At 32.5% G+C, this 18120-nt stretch overlaps 1 protein-coding gene across 2 annotated transcripts in view; it reads left to right on the top strand.

Annotated features, from left to right (window-relative positions):
* FSTL5 (follistatin like 5) overlaps positions 1 to 18120 on the top strand; it is a 768631-nt gene that overhangs the window by 117108 nt on the left and 633403 nt on the right. The window contains exon 3 of one of the 2 annotated variants that reach the window (XM_060653856.3): positions 11857 to 11887. In XM_060653856.3, coding sequence (XP_060509839.2) covers positions 11857 to 11887 — 31 coding nt within the window. Of the gene's footprint in view, positions 1 to 11853; positions 11888 to 18120 lie in introns of both variants that reach the window. The other variant, XM_060653855.3, reaches the window with a different exon arrangement.

The raw sequence follows: 18120 nt of genomic DNA, 5'->3' as shown, positions 1-18120 counted from the left end.
TAACTTTTTTGCTACTTCTTAATATTTTCTGTCTCTTTTTGAAACACTTCCTGTGCTCTTTCATTTCTGTCCCAAGATTAACGAACATCTTTTGATCATTACTTTGAACTCTTTATCAATGAAGTTGAAACACAGGGTGCTTATCTCACCCATTTGGGTCTCTGCTGAGCAAGGAAGACAAGGCTCAGGACATTCATTCATCCTGGTTGTGTCTCAGTCTCTGTGTGGGTTGGACAGGATTCAGGCACTCATCCAGCTCTGTTGCGATTTAGGTATGTTAGTTATTTTGATCCTGGTAATTATTCCATGATGTACGTTTTTGTGTGTGTGTATGTGTGTGTATTTGTTTATATATGTAATATCACATACACTTCAGATATATACAATTATATTTGTCGATTATTCTTCAGTAAAGTTGAAAAAAGTAAACAGTTGTAAATAAAATGCCCTAGACTTCACTCACCTTTAAGTTAAAATTAGGATATTATAATAGCTGCTACCAATTACCTGCCCAAGCAGGAATGAAAATCCTATTAAATATTCTTTTACTTATTTTAAGGGATATCTCACTTGGGGATATCATCTTTTTAAGATGGCAGTTAAATTAATGGTTTTGTCTCCGATATCATGTAATCACATTTGCTTGAAAATGTTGTTGTGTATACCATGTTTATCATCTCCTAGAGACCTCCATGAACCCACAGGTTGAGGATGTAAGTAGTGGAAGCTAGACCATGACTTTGGTCACCTCCATGAGATAAAATATATAAATAACTTAAACATTTCTTGCTATGTAGTAAGACTAATGTGCATGTTTTAATATTCCCCTTATTTGTCATTCCCTCAGGCTCCCCTCTCCTCTCCACACACCACCCCACCCCACCCCTCCACCCCCACCTATCTCCATTTTTATTCCCCAAGTCTTAATCTTCTTTTCATAGACTTGCACCCAGTCCCTCCACCTGTTGGGATGAGCAATGGTTGTGTTTATGCTTAGAGGTCATCTATTGACCTCTGTTGTGCTTATCTTCCCTATCAAGTTCCCTTGATTGCCTGTGCCCAGAATATCTTATACTCTGGAATACTTGGCTATAAGTCTTTATATTTTCTACATTGCAGGATATATTTTTTGTACAAAATACATTTTCAATAATAAATGTGGGTTATTGGTAGCCTCTGAAAAGTGTATATTACTAGAAAAAGCTTACTATACTCCAGATCACTGGAAATTTACAAATTGAATCATTAGATTCTTATAACAATTATAATTTAGGATCCATTTACAGACTTAATAAATTACAAATTTAAATCTATTAAGGGATAAATTTAAAATGGAAATAATTCTAATGTAAATGTATGCATTTTAAATAATAAATCTTCACTAAGACTTCATTTCCATGTCAAAATCGTTAATTAGTGATTTATATATCTATTTATTCCAAATCCTTTAATTAGTGATTTCTGTTAGGAAAATCATCATTATTTTTCACACTTCAAAAGCATACTGTGAAAACTGTTATAATAATTGGCGTGTTTATTTAATTTATATGGCTCTTTACCAAATAGCTTTAGCTATAATACTTAAGTAGTCACAAATATTCTTCTGAAAATAGGAGAGAAGTTTCTTGAATATATTTTTATATAATACTCATGTATAAAGAAGTATGTAGGTGAGCTATGTTTACCTCTTCACTGTTTCTCCAAAAAGATTAAATATTTTACAGTTCTGTGCCTTTGCACTGCCTAATACTCTTTTCCCCATCGAATTATTTTACTACTCTTTAATTCTTAGCTCAAGCAACAATTTTCACTGTGAATTCTCCCTTTGCTTCATACTCAGCATAGACATCTTCTCCTCCCATTCTTGTTTCCACATTATCCTATAAATTCTTTATTTTTTTTCATTCTATTAATTATTTATCATTGTTTATAATTAATAGCTATCAGTCTCTCCAGACAGAATGTAAACTTATGAGATCGGAAATTTATGTTATCCATACTTCACACCTATCTCATAGTATATATATTCTAAACAAAACTTCATTCAAGGGGTGAGTAGTTTAATATGCTAATACCTTATTAAAGTGGTAACATAATCATAACATTAATAATTTCTAATTATATTTTGAATTTCTTCACACAATAATGCGATAAATGGATAAAGCCAGTTAGAATGTATATTATCAATTTAAAAAATGTAATCTCCTCCATTCTCTTTTTAGAAAAAAATGATCTATGTTTTAAAAATTAAATAGGTATGTCTTTTAAAAGTTTCCATATTTATGCTGGATATCCTTCGCAATGAAATATTGTCTACAATACAGAATTAAAATTGTCAAACATACTTAATTTTAGATGTATTTTCTTTCCATTTCAAATTTATAGCTCCAAAACAGTGGCCCATCAACATACTATTAATTTTAGATTTTCCCCATATTTCAACTCGAAGTCTAATAGTGTAAAACAATGATGCTATAAAAAGGGACTGCAGAATCATTTTTATTTTAATATTATAGATTAAGTTAAATAACATTTTTTCCTCCTAGAAATGTTTAAATTCTCAAATCTTTATTACTGTAAAATAAAGTAAATAATTTTATACTTTGTATAGAAAGGAGTACATATATATGTGTGCACCATGTGTGGACTTTTAAGTGAGTAATTTCTTTTTTGATTATTTTAATCACCTACTATCCTTGTGAGTCTTTGCATTATTTTCTATATAATCTTTCTCACTACCTAATTCCTCATTTCTACAGGCTATTTTTTCTGCCCTAAATGCCCATAATGCCTTCATCTAGTTAAATCCTGATCATCTTTTAAGATCCAGTTTGTTTATGTTTTTCATGAGTACATGAACCAAAGATGTCTTTTGTGACACATTGTGAGAATTCTTATTACTTGTATTTGGCACATTATGTAGTGATAGTTTATGCATATGTCATATCCATTTAAGTTGAATACACATACTCTTGTTAAAAACAGACAAAAATATTTCTAATGTTTACATTAGATTTAAACCATGAATATAATTATATATTTTTATAATAATTGATTTTATGTTAAATGTAAATACAAATACATTTCCAACATGAACTTCTAAATTTAATATTTAAAATTTCAGTATGTATGTAACAAAAGGATAATACAAATATTATTAAATATGGATTTGATTTGTAAGTAAATTCAGTTCTAGTTTGATTTTTTTCAAGTCCTGTGCATGTGTCTTGTTACCTAGCTTATGACTTTAGAATTGAAAGTAATATTGAGGATATCTATCAATCCAATAACAAGTTTTTTTTAATCTTTTTCTTACTTAAAATCACATAAACATATCAAATATAATATGAATTGGCAATAATAAGCGCTATAATTTTGACATTGGAATAAATGACTTTACACCAATGTATTAAGTCAAGAAAGAAGCAGATCTATATTAACAATGTGTAGATTTTCCAGGTCATGTTTTGAATATCTATATATATACCTGTATCTATACCTATCCATATAAATCTATAAATCTTATAGCATATATTTCTGATCAAATGTTTTGTATGCTATATTTTAGATTATATATATATATATATATATATATATATATATATATATATGTCTTTAAAACATAAGCAAGTTACTTTGACTCCTTCATGAAACGTTGAAGCCTACTAGTTGGCCAATTTTATCATCCCATTGTGCATTTACCATGAGACACTATTTGCTATCTTGCAGTCTTACCATGCACTCTCATAGTTTCTTAACTTTGTTCAAGCTATGTTTTCTGATAGGATCTTCTTCCCATTGCTGTAGAGATGAACTACTTATTCTTACAATCTCATCTGCTCTCTGTATTTCCAACTTTTCTGCATTCTCAAAACTTCCTTTCATCTAAGTTAAAAAGAAGACATTGTTCCCTTGACTGTGCTCTCAAGATTTTACATACATTTCCACTCTTGAATGTCACATTTTATTTTACGTATTTCTTGAGCGTGTGTCTGTCCTGCCAACAGTTTGTGAAATTCAAGTGTTCAGAGACTCTGTTAGGAATAGTGCCCACTCTTCTGCAGATACTCTTCTAAATACTGTGGGTAAACCAGTTAAGACTGCAAAGTCCCTTTTGCTCAGGGAATATACATTCCAGTAAAGGGAACATAAAATGAACAAATAAATACATATTCCAGGAAGTAGCAACTTTTGTGTGAAATGGATAAAAATTAAGAAAAGCAGCTAGCAGTGGGGGTGCTGTTTTAGAGTGGTGAAGGTTGAGGCTTGTTGAGGAGGTGATATTGGATCAGGAACATTATTCAAATTCTAAGGGGAAGTATTTTAAATAAACGATCCTAAAATTGATTAAACTAAGCAAGACTGAAAATTTGCCATTGAAGTTTACCAAAAATAGGTCTGTATCTCCAAGATTTAGGAAGCCTGATATACTGCATTTTCATTGCCAGTAGTTCTTATTTTCGAGACATTTTATAATTAAATTGCCACCAGCAAAATAAGTTTTTAAGAAAGTGTGTGCATATGTGTATGTGTGTGTGAACATGTGTGTGTATATGTGCATTGAAAGCCTGAAGGAGGGAGCTCCTGTGTTCATGGGTATGCATGCGTCATAATAGAAGAGATTTGTGACAAGATTGTGGTTGAGTGGTTCGGCTGAAAGTGTCCTATTCTTGGCTTACATGAAATTAATATTGCTTATTATTAAATATTAATATTACTTAATAGCTCTAACATAAAAAACTTTAATATTTTACATTTTAACCACCTAGCACATGGAAATGTTAAATATATATATTGAACATGAGTAATCTACTGCACATCAACATTTCACGACTTTTGTTTGGTGGTCTTTGGTAAACAATAATTGTGTCAAAGAGAAGGGAAGAATCCTGAGAAGAAATTTAAACTAGGCAGCTATCTAAAACTAATAATGTTTACAGTTATGTTTGTTTGCCACCAAAATTTATATTTGTGCATCCTTTCTCTCCATCCATTGACTATTTTCACTGTTAGGGTCTATTAGTCTTTAGTCTTAAGTTTAAAATTATATACATTTACCTGAGTTTCTATACAATTAATGTATGTGTGTACATATACATGTATATACAATATAAGTTGTGGCAAGTATTTCTTCTTTTAATGTTTATTTTATTTTTGAGACGGAGAGAGAGACAGAGTGTGAGTGGGGGAGAGGCAGTGAGAGAGGGAGATACAGGATCTGAAGTAGGCTCTAGGCTCTGAGCTGTCAGCACAGAGCCCAACGTGGAGCTTGAACTCACAAACCGCAAGATCATGACCTGAGCCAAAGCGCTTAACCTACTGAGCAACCCAGGTGCCCCTGTAGCAAATATTTCTATTCACATTTTATGCAATGCTGTATGTTAGACTATATATATATATATATATATATATATATATATATATATATAATGATTCAACTTTGGTGAATGTTGACAATCTATTTGCTTCAATAACAAGTGTGGATCATATGTATTGAGAGCAAGATTACTTTAACCAGGACATATCACTTCTGGGTACTTGAGATTTATTTGTTTCTTTTGTTAATATTTAAGTTTTAAGGTTCATTATGGACTTGATTAAATATGCCAGTAAAACTATTCAGTACATTTGACTTTTCTTAAATCTCATGACACAAGTGGTTTCTTTTTTGTTTGTTTGTTTTGCATTTTTTTTTTCAGTATGTGATTAACCTAAACACAGTTTGAGTGTTCTTTATTATACACTTTAGGCAATGAAAAACAAATAAAGACAAAAAGACCATTTTCCCACCATGAATTAAAGAAAGTCTGTAGTCTCTCAGAAAGTCTATAGTTTTCTCAGGAAAAACAGTAGCAGCCTAGAGATCCTTTCTTTCTCACTATTGCAAGGGGAAAATGCTGCATTTTACGTACTTGATGTTCCTTACTTCCTTCATGTAGTATAGACATTATTTTTCTGTATATTCAAAAGAAAGACTAAGTATACCTCTTTAAGGGACCAGGTCTATTGAACCTGTACTAGCTTCATTCTTATATCCCTCTTTGTGAAGGAAAGCCTGTGGGATGACCAAAAAGCACTTCATTAGTCTCATTAATCTACAATATGCATATGCAAATTGAAAATAAGAGTATCATGGGTATTATTTGAATGAGGTTCATGTATTTTTTTTAATGCTTAATTATTTTGACAGAGAGAGAGAGAGCACATGCGTGCTGGAGCTAGGGAGAGGCAGAGAGAAGGGGACTCATAGAATCCCAAGTAGTCTCCGTGCTGTTAGTTCAAAGCCCAATGTGTCATGTTCTTTTTTCTTTTTAAGTGATTTAAGCTTTATATTATGGAGTGAGAGGACAATTCACTGTCTAATGTTTATAACAATGCTGTTATGATGGAAATGATTCACTTAGCATTTAGATGGTGTCTTCTCTTTCTAGAGAGCATGGACTTCTCAGTAAGAAAGAAGGAACCGGGTAAACTATGAAGATATTGTGGCCAAACATTTACTTTTAGTGCTTGATAAAGAGACATCAGCTTTTTATGTTATAGGCATCACGAGATGTTAGTAAATGACATTCTATAAATCCAAATACTAGATAAGAAATATTCTTAATAATATCTTATAGATTGAAGATATTATTCTGCCCTTAAATGGAACTAGTAACCTGTACATTAGTGTTATATGGCCATAGTCTTGTTTGCTTAGATACTTTAGAATCACAACATCTCATTTTAAAAATTATTGTGTACCCCAACTGGACTTAATTTTATACTGGCTTAGCTAGTTCTATTTATTATGTTGTATCTTTTTATATTTAAGATATTATACAATCATGTGTTCTTTCTGAATCCATACTACTACCCAGATTGTCTTTGCCAATCTTTATCATACTGTCTGCAAGGATCTATTTACTCATTTCTACCATTAAGCTGGATTTCATGGAGTCTATTTATATAATTAATATAGCACTTTGGGATTCTTCCAAGAAACGGTGTAGTACAAAGTAAAACACAAATGGTTTGCTATTATTTAATTTTGATATGTTGCCAAAATATATTTCTTATTTTAAGACAAGATCAATTTATCAGAAAGTCTTTTGAAAGAATATTAAAATTGAGTTATGCCAAGGGATTGGCATTCTACCATTGCAGACGAGACTAAGTTTTCCTAATGTAAGAATGTTTTTCGAGTGTATCATGAGTCCAGGATAACAAATCTTTCTGATCTTTTAAGAGTTCTCACATAATTAAATAATCACATTTTTCTCCTTAATATTTATCCATTAAAAAATTAACATTTAAAACATGAAGTAATGGCATATGAAATAAAATTCTGGGAAGTATATTGTCAGGTGAACAAAGCAACATTTTAGTCATAGAAACAACTTGGACAGTTACTACTTTGAAAATCCTAAATAATGTTCATTAAGTCTCAACTGAGATGGTTCTAGATCAAGTCTTGCAGTGAATTAAGTAGTTTATCCTTATTTGATTCTTACTTTACAGCTTTATTAGTCTCAGTCCATTAAATTAATTTCTATTTTTTTCTTTAGATACATGCTTCTTAAACATTTCCAGTTTATAGAGTATTTAAGGCTATTTTCTTTGGTAATTTATAATATGTACAATTCTGTAAATAGAAAATTAGGTTTTCAGAAACAAATACAATAAGATATAATATCAGTGAGTATTAAGTCTGTTTGACTATAGTCAAAATAAGGCTAATATCAGTATCATGCAAACTTATGATGGCAAAACCCAATTAGGATTTTTACAGTACCAAGCTGTCCTACACACCTAGTCTCACAAAAAGCAGTGCATTTAAAAATCTTCTTTATCTCCTCAAATTACTGACAAATCAGCCTACTTCATCACTCAGCCAACTGCCCTTCTAATGGATAAAGAAAATAAATCCTCATAGATTAAAAATTTTAAATTAATCATATCAAACCTATAAACCTCTTGCATCTATGCCTGCACCTCTCTGTGCCCACCTGTTATATTGGAGAAACTGGTTCTCCTCCTATCTGAACGTCTCCACTCAAGTTCTGTGTCACATTCAATAACCTTATTATCAGTCATACCATCTCTCCCTTTTATCATAATCCTTTCCATTTCTACTATGTACCCCCCTCATTTACACATTCTCAATTCTCACTGATATAGATAATATAAAACTAAACATGAAACAAAGAGATGAACAAAAACAAACACAATACCTGCACAGATTTCACTTTACTCTCTAGCTACAAACCACCCGGGTCTTTCTTTCCTTGCTAGTTTCTTCCATTCCATTTTTACTGTTTCATACATTGCTTCCTTTGAAGTCAATGGTTACATCTATGTCACTTTTTCTAATGGGCATTGCCTTAGACATAATCATACTTGGTCTGTCAGAAGAAGTCTAGACTATTGAAAATTTACCCCTGTATAAGATATTCCCTGGGAGTCCATGATTCCACCTTTTTGTGTTTTTGTTTTTTCCTCCTATAATTTGTCCATTCTTCTATTCTCTTTTGTTGTTTAATTAAACTTTATATTTTTCTTATATTGTTTCCAGTACTCAATTCTAGCTCATTCAACTATACTATATGTTCTCCAGATGCAGTACTGATGATTTATACATAGGATGGTGGTTTCTAAATTTATATGTCTTGTTGACATATCTCTTATGAGTTCCAGACATTTTAACCATCTGCCTACTTTGTGTCCTCAGAGTTATATTTAAAGTAAAATAAAAGTCAGCATGTTCAAATATCAAATCCATGAAAAATTCAGGCTCTTCATCTCTTAAGAGATAAAGTAGATAAGGATTACTTTGAGCAACTAGAAGAATGGAGAGATGAGGAAGATGGAGATGAGAAAGATGGCCAAAGAAGTAAGGAAAAATCAGAAGTTCAGTTTGGACGTGATAAGTGGGATGTTATTAGACATCCAAGTAGAGATGTCAAAAATACATGTATGAGGCTGAAGTTCAATGGAGAGAATTGGCTAGAGATATAAATTTGAGAGTCGTTAGGAAAAGGATGGTGGTTAAGGCCATAAGAACAGATAAGATCACCAAAGAAGTGAGATGTGTATGGGAAAAGGTAAGGGTTCAATATCTCCAAACCTAGTATTTAGAAATTGAGGGGATGAGGAGGAATCAGTAAAGGAGATGCAAAAGGGGTGGTCAGACAAGAGAAAAATTCACAGAGTGAGACAGTATCAGAAATCAAGTGAAGAAGGGATAGAAATCCTTCTCATGACTCATCCTTGAAATCACCCTCATCTATTCTATATCTCACACCCCAAATTTGTTCTGTCAGGAAATCTTGACAGTTATAACCGGTATTTCAACTCCACTGTTATCACACTGTTTTATGCCATTATCACTTCCCATCTGGATTACTGTGATACCCTTCCACCTGGTCCGTCTAATTTTGTCCTTGCCCTGTTTAACCTATTTTAGTAGCCAGAATGATTCTACTTAAATGCAATTAAGATAATGTTACTCTTCTGTGAAGAAACTTCTGATTGTTTTCTCAACTATCTCAGTGTAAGAGCCAAAGATCTAACAAGTGCCCAGGTGCTAATCTAACTGACCCCTATTAGCTCCCTTATTGTATTTTCTACTAAATTCCCCTTACTCAGTCTAGTTTAGTCACACTGGTCTCCTTGGTAGCTTTGACAATGCCAATAATTTCTGTACCTCAGGAAATGTACAGTTGTTTTTCTCCCCTAGAATATATTTTCCCCAGATAAATGCTTGGAATAATATCCTCTCATTTCACTCAAAATTTTGTTCAAAAGTCATTTTATCAGTTGATGGACATTTTGGCTCTTCCATAATTTGGCTATTATTGTTAATGCTGCTATAAGCATGTGTCTCTTCGAATCAGTATTTTGTATCCTTTGGGCAAATATCTGGTAGTGTAATTGCTGGGTCATAGGGTAGTTCTATTTTTAACTTTTTGAGGAATTGCCATACTGTTTTCCAGAGTGACTCTTGCCATTTATAATGATGTGAATGGAGCTAGAGTTATTATGCTAAGCAAAATAAGTCAATCAGAGGAAGGCAATTACCAAATGATTTCACTCATATGTGGAATTTCAGAAAGAAAGCAGCTGGACATAGAGGAAAAGAAAAAAAAAAAAGGAGAGAGGGAGGCAAACTGTAAGAGAATCTTAACCATAGAGAACAAACTGAGGGTTGATGGAAGGGAGATGGGTATGGGGATGGGTTAAATGAGTGGTGGGCATTAAGGAGGGCACTTACAGGGTGTAAGTGATGAATCACTAAATTCTACTCCCGAAACTAATATTACACTATGTGTTAACTAACTAAAATTTAAATAAAACTTGAAACATAAAAAAGACATTTTATCATTGTAGACCTAGGTAAAATTGCAGTCACTTATTCTAAAACTACCTTCTATGATATATCTTTTTTCCTAAATAGAACTTATTAACATTTAAGCAGTATGTTACTTTAAGGACATTTTTTTGTTTTATTTGTTTGTTTCGTTTTGTTTTGTTTCTGTTTTGTTCATCCTTTGTAGACTTATCACCTAAAGCAGTGTCTGGCACATGAAAGCTATCTATACATATTTATTCAAAGAACGAATGACTCAATGAATGAAAGAATCAATGGAATCAAAGGAGGAGAGAGGACAGAGAGATTATTTTTCATTAACAAATACCTCTTTGGAGAATTTACGCTTGCTTATCTTATATTATGAAAGAATAATGTATTTTTAAATCAAGTAATTAAAATTTAAATTTTATTTTAAATGAACAACAGATATTCTAAATTAAAAATAAACCTGAAGTAGAAAAAAATCTATTAGCAAAAAACAGTACAGAATCCAAAAACAAAGGCTGGATAAATTAGGCAAAGAGAAATAGCACATAAAGTATTAAAGTCTAATAGAATCATACATTGGATAAGGATATTCCATAAAAATACATTTGTCAATATGCATTTTTGTTCTCAAATCTGACTCTGGGATTAATGCCTGCCACAAAATAAATTCTTAATATTTTTCATTATTTTCATAAATTTTACCAAAATTTATTGACATTGAGACATTTCTGAAGTATGTGTATCTATATATCTATAACTATATCTATATGTATCTATAATTTTAATTAGAAATTTATTTCAAAATTATTTTTAGTGTGAGGCCCTGAAACTTTTAGATAGAGTAAACTGTGCTTGAATATTAATTGACAAGTTATAGAGGGCACAATTTCTACTTAAAAACTTGAAAGCAAGCTAATTCTTTTGGGGTTGCCTGGTAACTAATAAGGAGTATGTCAAATTGAAAGACAGGTCTGACTGAAGCAGCCTTTGAATAAATAATAGAATTGTTATCAACTTTAGCCTTAGAGAAGTGAGGCAGGGACCAATTCTAAGTTAAACTGAAGAAAAGACAGTTGAAATGTCTTTTGTGTTTTTTTACTGAATTGTCCACTGTTTGCCCTTAAACATTTTTCCTCACCACCAATTTGTGATTAATGTGGAGACATTAATAGAAAATTCTGAAGATATCATTCAATATCTGTTGAAATTAAATGAAAATGCCCTGAGGCATTTGAGAGTCATGATTACTTATTATTCATTACCATTTACTTTTTTATAAATCCATATTAATACAATGTATCAGTTTCTTAAAGAAATATATGGACACTAAGAATGATTACTGCTCTGATAAAAGATTTGACATAAGTGGCTTTTAAGGTGAGAATTGTGTTACAATGACTCTAGGGTATACGTACAACAAAATACCTGGACAAGTCTTTAGTTACAATGATATGCTGTATCAAGCTGTTGATCACATACTCACAGATTTTGACCTATTTCTGTTTTAATTCCAGCAGGAAAAGAGTCAAGAAAGTTCAAGAATCAAAGGTAAGAAATGGCTGTTTTAAGATCATAGTTTCATAAATTCACGTGAGTATAGAAGAAAAAAAAATCATGCAGCTTTGGACATAGTTAAAAATGAGGAAACAATAAGAATTCAAAATCTTCAATGTGGTTTTAAGGGCATTGTGAGCTCTGTGGAAATTCTACAAGGTCACTGGGGATCCTCTGTTGAGGTTTCCTTTTTTTCATACTGTGCTGTTGGGAACTTCAACCTAATTTTCTGTTAGTTTTCTGAATTGTTCTCCTGGAGTTCCTCCATCAGACATTGTCCAGAAGAGCTGGTGTTCTGTTACATCTATGATTCACCAGATAAACTTTACAAAATATGTCTCATGGAAGATCTATTAAATCACTGGTATCTTATTTTATTTTCTACGAAAAAAGCAAGAACATATTTATATATTAAAAGTTGGCGGTAGCTTTTAGTATGGTGTGGTCAACTCTAGATAGACATAGGGAAACTCTTTTCCCCACAATGACATTCTTATGTTTTGATGTTTGTTTACTTGTTGAGATAATCAATTACTCTAGGTAGATTGTAGTTCTTCAGCAAAAGGTTGCCATTCGCTTTTGTATGCAGATCATAATAATGAATCTTAACTGATTTTTCCTGGGTTAATTCTTCCAGCCTCTCCATTCAGGTGCTGGTCCTTCTTATTGCACAATTTGGACATCCTCACTCACCAATCCCTTTCCAGTAGGCATTTAGTCACAAGCCTGACTATGGGCTGAAGTACTGTTTTCCTGTTTCCTTCTACCCTTTTTGCATAGGAAGATAGGTTTGTTTTTATTTTACTTTTTCTTGGAGTTCTACAAAACCAAAACTAACATCAAAACCAAAAACCAAAACCAAAACCAAAAACCGTGAAGTTACCAAGTATACATGTACTTCTAAAATGATGAAGGGGAAATTATTTTTCTGAGGGTCTCTAAATCGACAATATCAACCTTGCTTACTAATAAATCCAAATAGGATATTCTCTGCACACTTCCCTGCAAGCAATTGAATTACTCAATTTGTTTTCCGTGTTTGGTCATCTGTGTGTGTCTTCATTCCTAAAGAATATGAAAAGGTATACTTTTTTTTTTTTTATTTTGCTAGGTATGTTTTATTCAAATGAATTATGGAAGACGGCCCTTCCAGGGATTCCCAAACTATTTGTGTTCTTTTTCAGCAAACTGAAGTATGTCTTGTTATTTTATATGTGAAATTATTACACTTATTTATCCTCAAAGCACTCATATTAACTCAAAGTTTCATACTTTTGTGTTACAAAGGGGAATTTCTATTCCAAGATGTGCTGTATGATGTGCATTTAAATGATATGTGCATTTTAAGCATATTGAGTACACATCTTCCTTCTCGTGAAGGGTCCCAGTGTTTCAAGTTAAACTTAAATCATATTTATAATTCTGTTATAGTTGAAATAAGTTTAGTATAGCTTTCTTCTTGATAACTTATTGTCTTGGGATATATAAATCCTATCATCTGAAGTAGTAGAAATTATATTTTTTCTACTAGTACCTAGTAACATGTTTTCTTTTATAATGTAATAAAATTTCAAGATGATGTTTGCCACTTCTTTAACTGTTATTGGCTGACACATGGTTCAGAACTCTCACATTATGGCTTGTAGGCTACTGAGTTGTAAGTAAACCAGAGACATACTGTTTTGTTGGGACCTGTTGCCTAACTCTACTTAGAATTCAATATTTTTCTTGACTATTTATGGGAATCATCTTGAAATGTTTTTTTTTTTTACTGGAAATTACAAATGGCATGAAAATGTCTTTAAAGTTTAATATTAAGAAAAAAGAATTGAATAAAACAAATAGTTTACATATTGATAGATGAGAAAAATTCTAAAAATCAAATATTGTACATATTTTGGTAACTATTGAAATGTGAGTTATGTTCTCTTGACGTTAGTAATCAATTGTAACATCTAATTCCCTAGACTTCCTGACTAATTGGTATTCTTATTCATTAGGACATGTTTATTATATAGTCAGGAATATATGCAGGGGAAGTCTTTAACCTTTTAATTTTCTGCATTCTGTACTTATTCTTGCTTATGACAAAAATTCCATCCTCATTATACCAGTGACCTGAAGTCACATAAATTCACAAAGCAGTCCAGTGAAAATCAATCAGTCTTTCCTCTGTACATGGAAATATATATTGAAATGTTTGGAAACTTGCAACTCTAACCCTGATTAATTATTTGATACACATGCTCTTATTCTAATATTATTTTGAAATACCATAGAATCCAATATGTACATATTCTAAAATTATATTTATATGAATTCAATTGACAAAATGAATTTGGGTTCAATAGTATACCATTGGATTCTCAATTGATTTCCACATTAAGATTGCGTATGTTGTCAAATGAATTAGGGCTTAAGCTCTAGTTAGTACACAATTTTGAGGTTTACAATTATGTAAGATATCCTTTCTTAATGTTCCATTGACAAGGATAGCAGGATCATCGTATTAACAGGTGTAAAAGAATGATCAACTCTTTGGGAAGCCGTATTTCACACTGCTCTCCAGTGACATTACAAGTACATTAGGATAGGATATATTATGTGTTTAAAATTCATTAAGAATTTGAGGGGTGCCTGAGTGGCTCAGTCAGTTAAATGTTCCACTCTTGATTTTGGCCCAGGTCATGATTTCATGGTTGGTGAGACCAAGCCCCACATTGGGCTCTGTGCTGACAGTGCAAAGCTTGCTTTGATTCTCTCTCCCTCCCCTTTCCCCATTTGTGCTGTCTCTGTCTCTCAAAATAAATAAACTTAAAAAAATCCATTAAGAAATTGATAAATATTGTTAGGAAATAATTTCCTTTGAAGAATAGTTCATTACAATACAAGGGGAATAAATCAGTTGTCCTCTGCCAATATTTCTCAGGGGAGTATTTTAATTTGTGATTTGCTTATTCATTTATATTTAAGAGCCTCTCTCTAGACTTCTCAGTGATAAAACAGTAACTGTTTGTGACAAAAAATTAAATGATTCTTCCTTTACAAAAAGCATAAAACTTCTGTCAACTTAATTGAGCTTTGAATTTTCCAAAAATAATTTAAAATACTTAACTACAATCAGAAGGACAATATCACTATGGAAAGTTTACATATGGTTATGCTGTAGTATGTTCCTGAGTATGTGCTTGATCTTCTGTTATTAAAAGTATGTTTGTCCATTCACCAAAAAGATTCAGTTCTTTTTTTTTTTATTTTTTTAATATGAAATTTATTGTCAAATTGGTTTCCATACAACACCCAGTGCTCAGCCCAACAGGTGCCTTCCTCAATACCCATCACCCACCCTTTCCTCCCTCCCACCCCCCATCAACCCTCAGTTTGCTCTCAGTTTTTAAGAGTCTCTTATGGTTTGGCTCCCTCCCTCTCTAACCTCTTTTTTTTTCCTTCCCCTCCCCCCATGGTCTTCTGTTAAGTTTCTCATGATCCACATAAGAGTGAAAACATATGGTATCTGTCTTTCTCTGTATGGCTTATTTCACTTAGCATCACACTCTCCAGTTCCATCCACGTTGCTACAAAAAGGCCATATTTCCTTCTTTCTCATTGCCACGTAATATTCCATTATGTATATAAACCACAATTTCTTTATCCATTCATCAGTTGATGGACCTTTAGGCCCTTTCCATAATTTGGCTATTGTTGAAAGTGGTGCTATAAACATTGGGGTACAAGTGCCCCTCTGCACCAGCACTCCTGTATCCCTTGGGTCAATTCCTAGCAGTGCTATTGCTGGGTCATAGGGTAGATCTATTTTTAATTTTTTGAGGAAACTCCATACTGTTTTCCAGAGCGGTTGCATTCCCACCAACAGTGCACATCCTCACCAGCATCTATAGTCTCCTGATTTGTTCATTTTAGCCACCCTGACTAACATGAGGTGGTATCTGAGTGCGGTCTGATTTGTATTTCCCTGATGAGGAGCGACGTTGAGCATCTTTTCATGTGCCATCAAAATCCTAGAGGAAAAAGCAGGAAAAAACTCTCTAACCTCAGCCTCAGCAATTTCTTACTTTACACATCTCCAGAGGCAAGGGAATTAAAAGCAAAAATGAACTATTGGGACCTCATGAAGATAAAAAGCTTCTGCACTGCAAAGGAAACAGTCAACAAAACTAAAAGGCAACCAGTGGAATGGGAAAAGATATTTGCAAATGACATATCAAACAAAGGGCTAGTATCCAAAATCTATAAAGAACTCACCAAACTCCACACCAAGAAACAAATAATCCAGTGAAGAAATAGGCAGAAAACATGAATAGACACTTCTCTAAAGAAGACATCCAGATGGCCAACAGGCACATGAAAAGATTCAGTTCTTTTATCATGCATTTTTCCTTCCTCCCTTTTCAAGTGGAAACTTTTAGCTCTTATCATTCAGAAGTGATAAAAATAAAGTATACCCACTTTCATTGCTAGTTATATGTTGGGGGACACTGAGGACTAAAGTTGGTTCCTTAAGAGTCACTTACATGGCATCTATTTCTTCATTAAAAAAAATTTAATGTTTATTTATTTTTGAGAGAGAGAGCGAGACAGAGAATGCTAGCGGGGGAGGAGCAGAGAGCAAGAGGTAGACACAGAATCTGAAGCAGGCTCTAGGCTCTGAGCTATCAGCACAGAGCCCAATGTGGGGCTCAGACTCAGAAACTGTGAGGTCATGACCCAAGTCGAAGTCAGACACTTAACCAACTGCGCCACCCAGGAGCCCTAACATCTATCTTTTCTTAAATATCTAATAGATGTCAGAGATTGGATTGAGCTTTTTACAGGTATTATCTCGTTTTAATCCTCAAACACATTACTAGGTGAGATTTAGGATTCCAACATGACAGCATTTGGAGAAAGCACATCTAAAGTAAATAATTCAGAAAACTATTATCATTTTGTTCTATTTTTAAATGGGTCGCATTTTATTTAACCAGTACCAATTATACATTTAACACATTTAGCGTGCTGTTATTAGTGATGCTTTTTTACATTTTCATGGATTTGATACATATGATTTTTATTATTTATGTATTATTTTTCTTTAATGGTATGGTGTTACAAATATTCCCCTACTGCTAATTTGTATAAATACTGCTCAGGGCTTTGTAACTTTAAGAAAAATTTGATAGTGATACATGTGGCATAGTAATGTCCTAAGGGACAGAGGAAAGAATTGTGCCAGCTTGTTCAATAAATATTTGTGATCTTTGACTAGTGACTTAACCCTCCAGAAGTAGTTCATTTTTTCTAGTTAATATTAACATAACATACTCCATGATATCAATAGTCATTTTATATGTATGAAAGTCTAAGGCTTATACTTCTATAAAAATATTGGACAATGCTATTATTAAAAACACTTATCTCTTGAAACTCCATAAATCTCCATAGGTTCTATATGGCAAGTATTATGTCATATATATTTGACTATGAGAGAAATGTAAGCTGCACAATTGTTCTCCCTAGATACACACATTCGTACATGCAGTGAACAATAAAGACAGTGTTATGTTAAGACCATACCTAATGAAATTTAAGGTGTGTGTTTGGGGGTGCTTGGGTGGCTCAGTTGGTTAAGTGTCTGACTCTTGGTTTCGGTTCAGGTTTGTGGATTCAAACCCCATATCACACTCCGTGTTGACAGCACAGGGCCTACTTGGGATTCTCTCCCTCTCCCTTTCTCTCTGCCCCTCCCCTGCTTGGGCTTTCTCTCTCTCAAAATAAATAAATAGACTTAAAAAAAAAAAGGTGTTTGTTTGGGACAATAAATACTATGGAACCTGTAGTCTTTACACACAAGCACATACACACACACAAGTCATACATGCTGTTTACTTTTATGCAACTATGTATTCAGATTATTTTATTTCCTACAGCACAAAATTGCCAGTCCAGAGCACTGAAATGATGTGATACGTACAGGGGTAGATATATATATATATATATATATATATATATATATATATATATATCTCCATCCATATATAGATATCCATATACAGTATATATATATACACACATATATATATATGTATGTATATATATCCATCCATATATAGATATCCATATACAGTATATATATATACACACATATATACTTATATATATAATATATATAATTTATCTATATATATTATATACATACATATACATTATATATGTATGTAATATTGAAT

This window comes from Panthera onca, chromosome B1, assembly GCF_046562875.1.
Source record: "Panthera onca isolate mPanOnc1 chromosome B1, mPanOnc1 haplotype 2, whole genome shotgun sequence".
Taxonomy (NCBI): Eukaryota; Metazoa; Chordata; class Mammalia; order Carnivora; family Felidae; genus Panthera; species Panthera onca.
The sequence above is the reverse complement of the archived record's forward strand: the minus strand, read 5'-3'. Positions and strand labels throughout refer to the sequence as shown.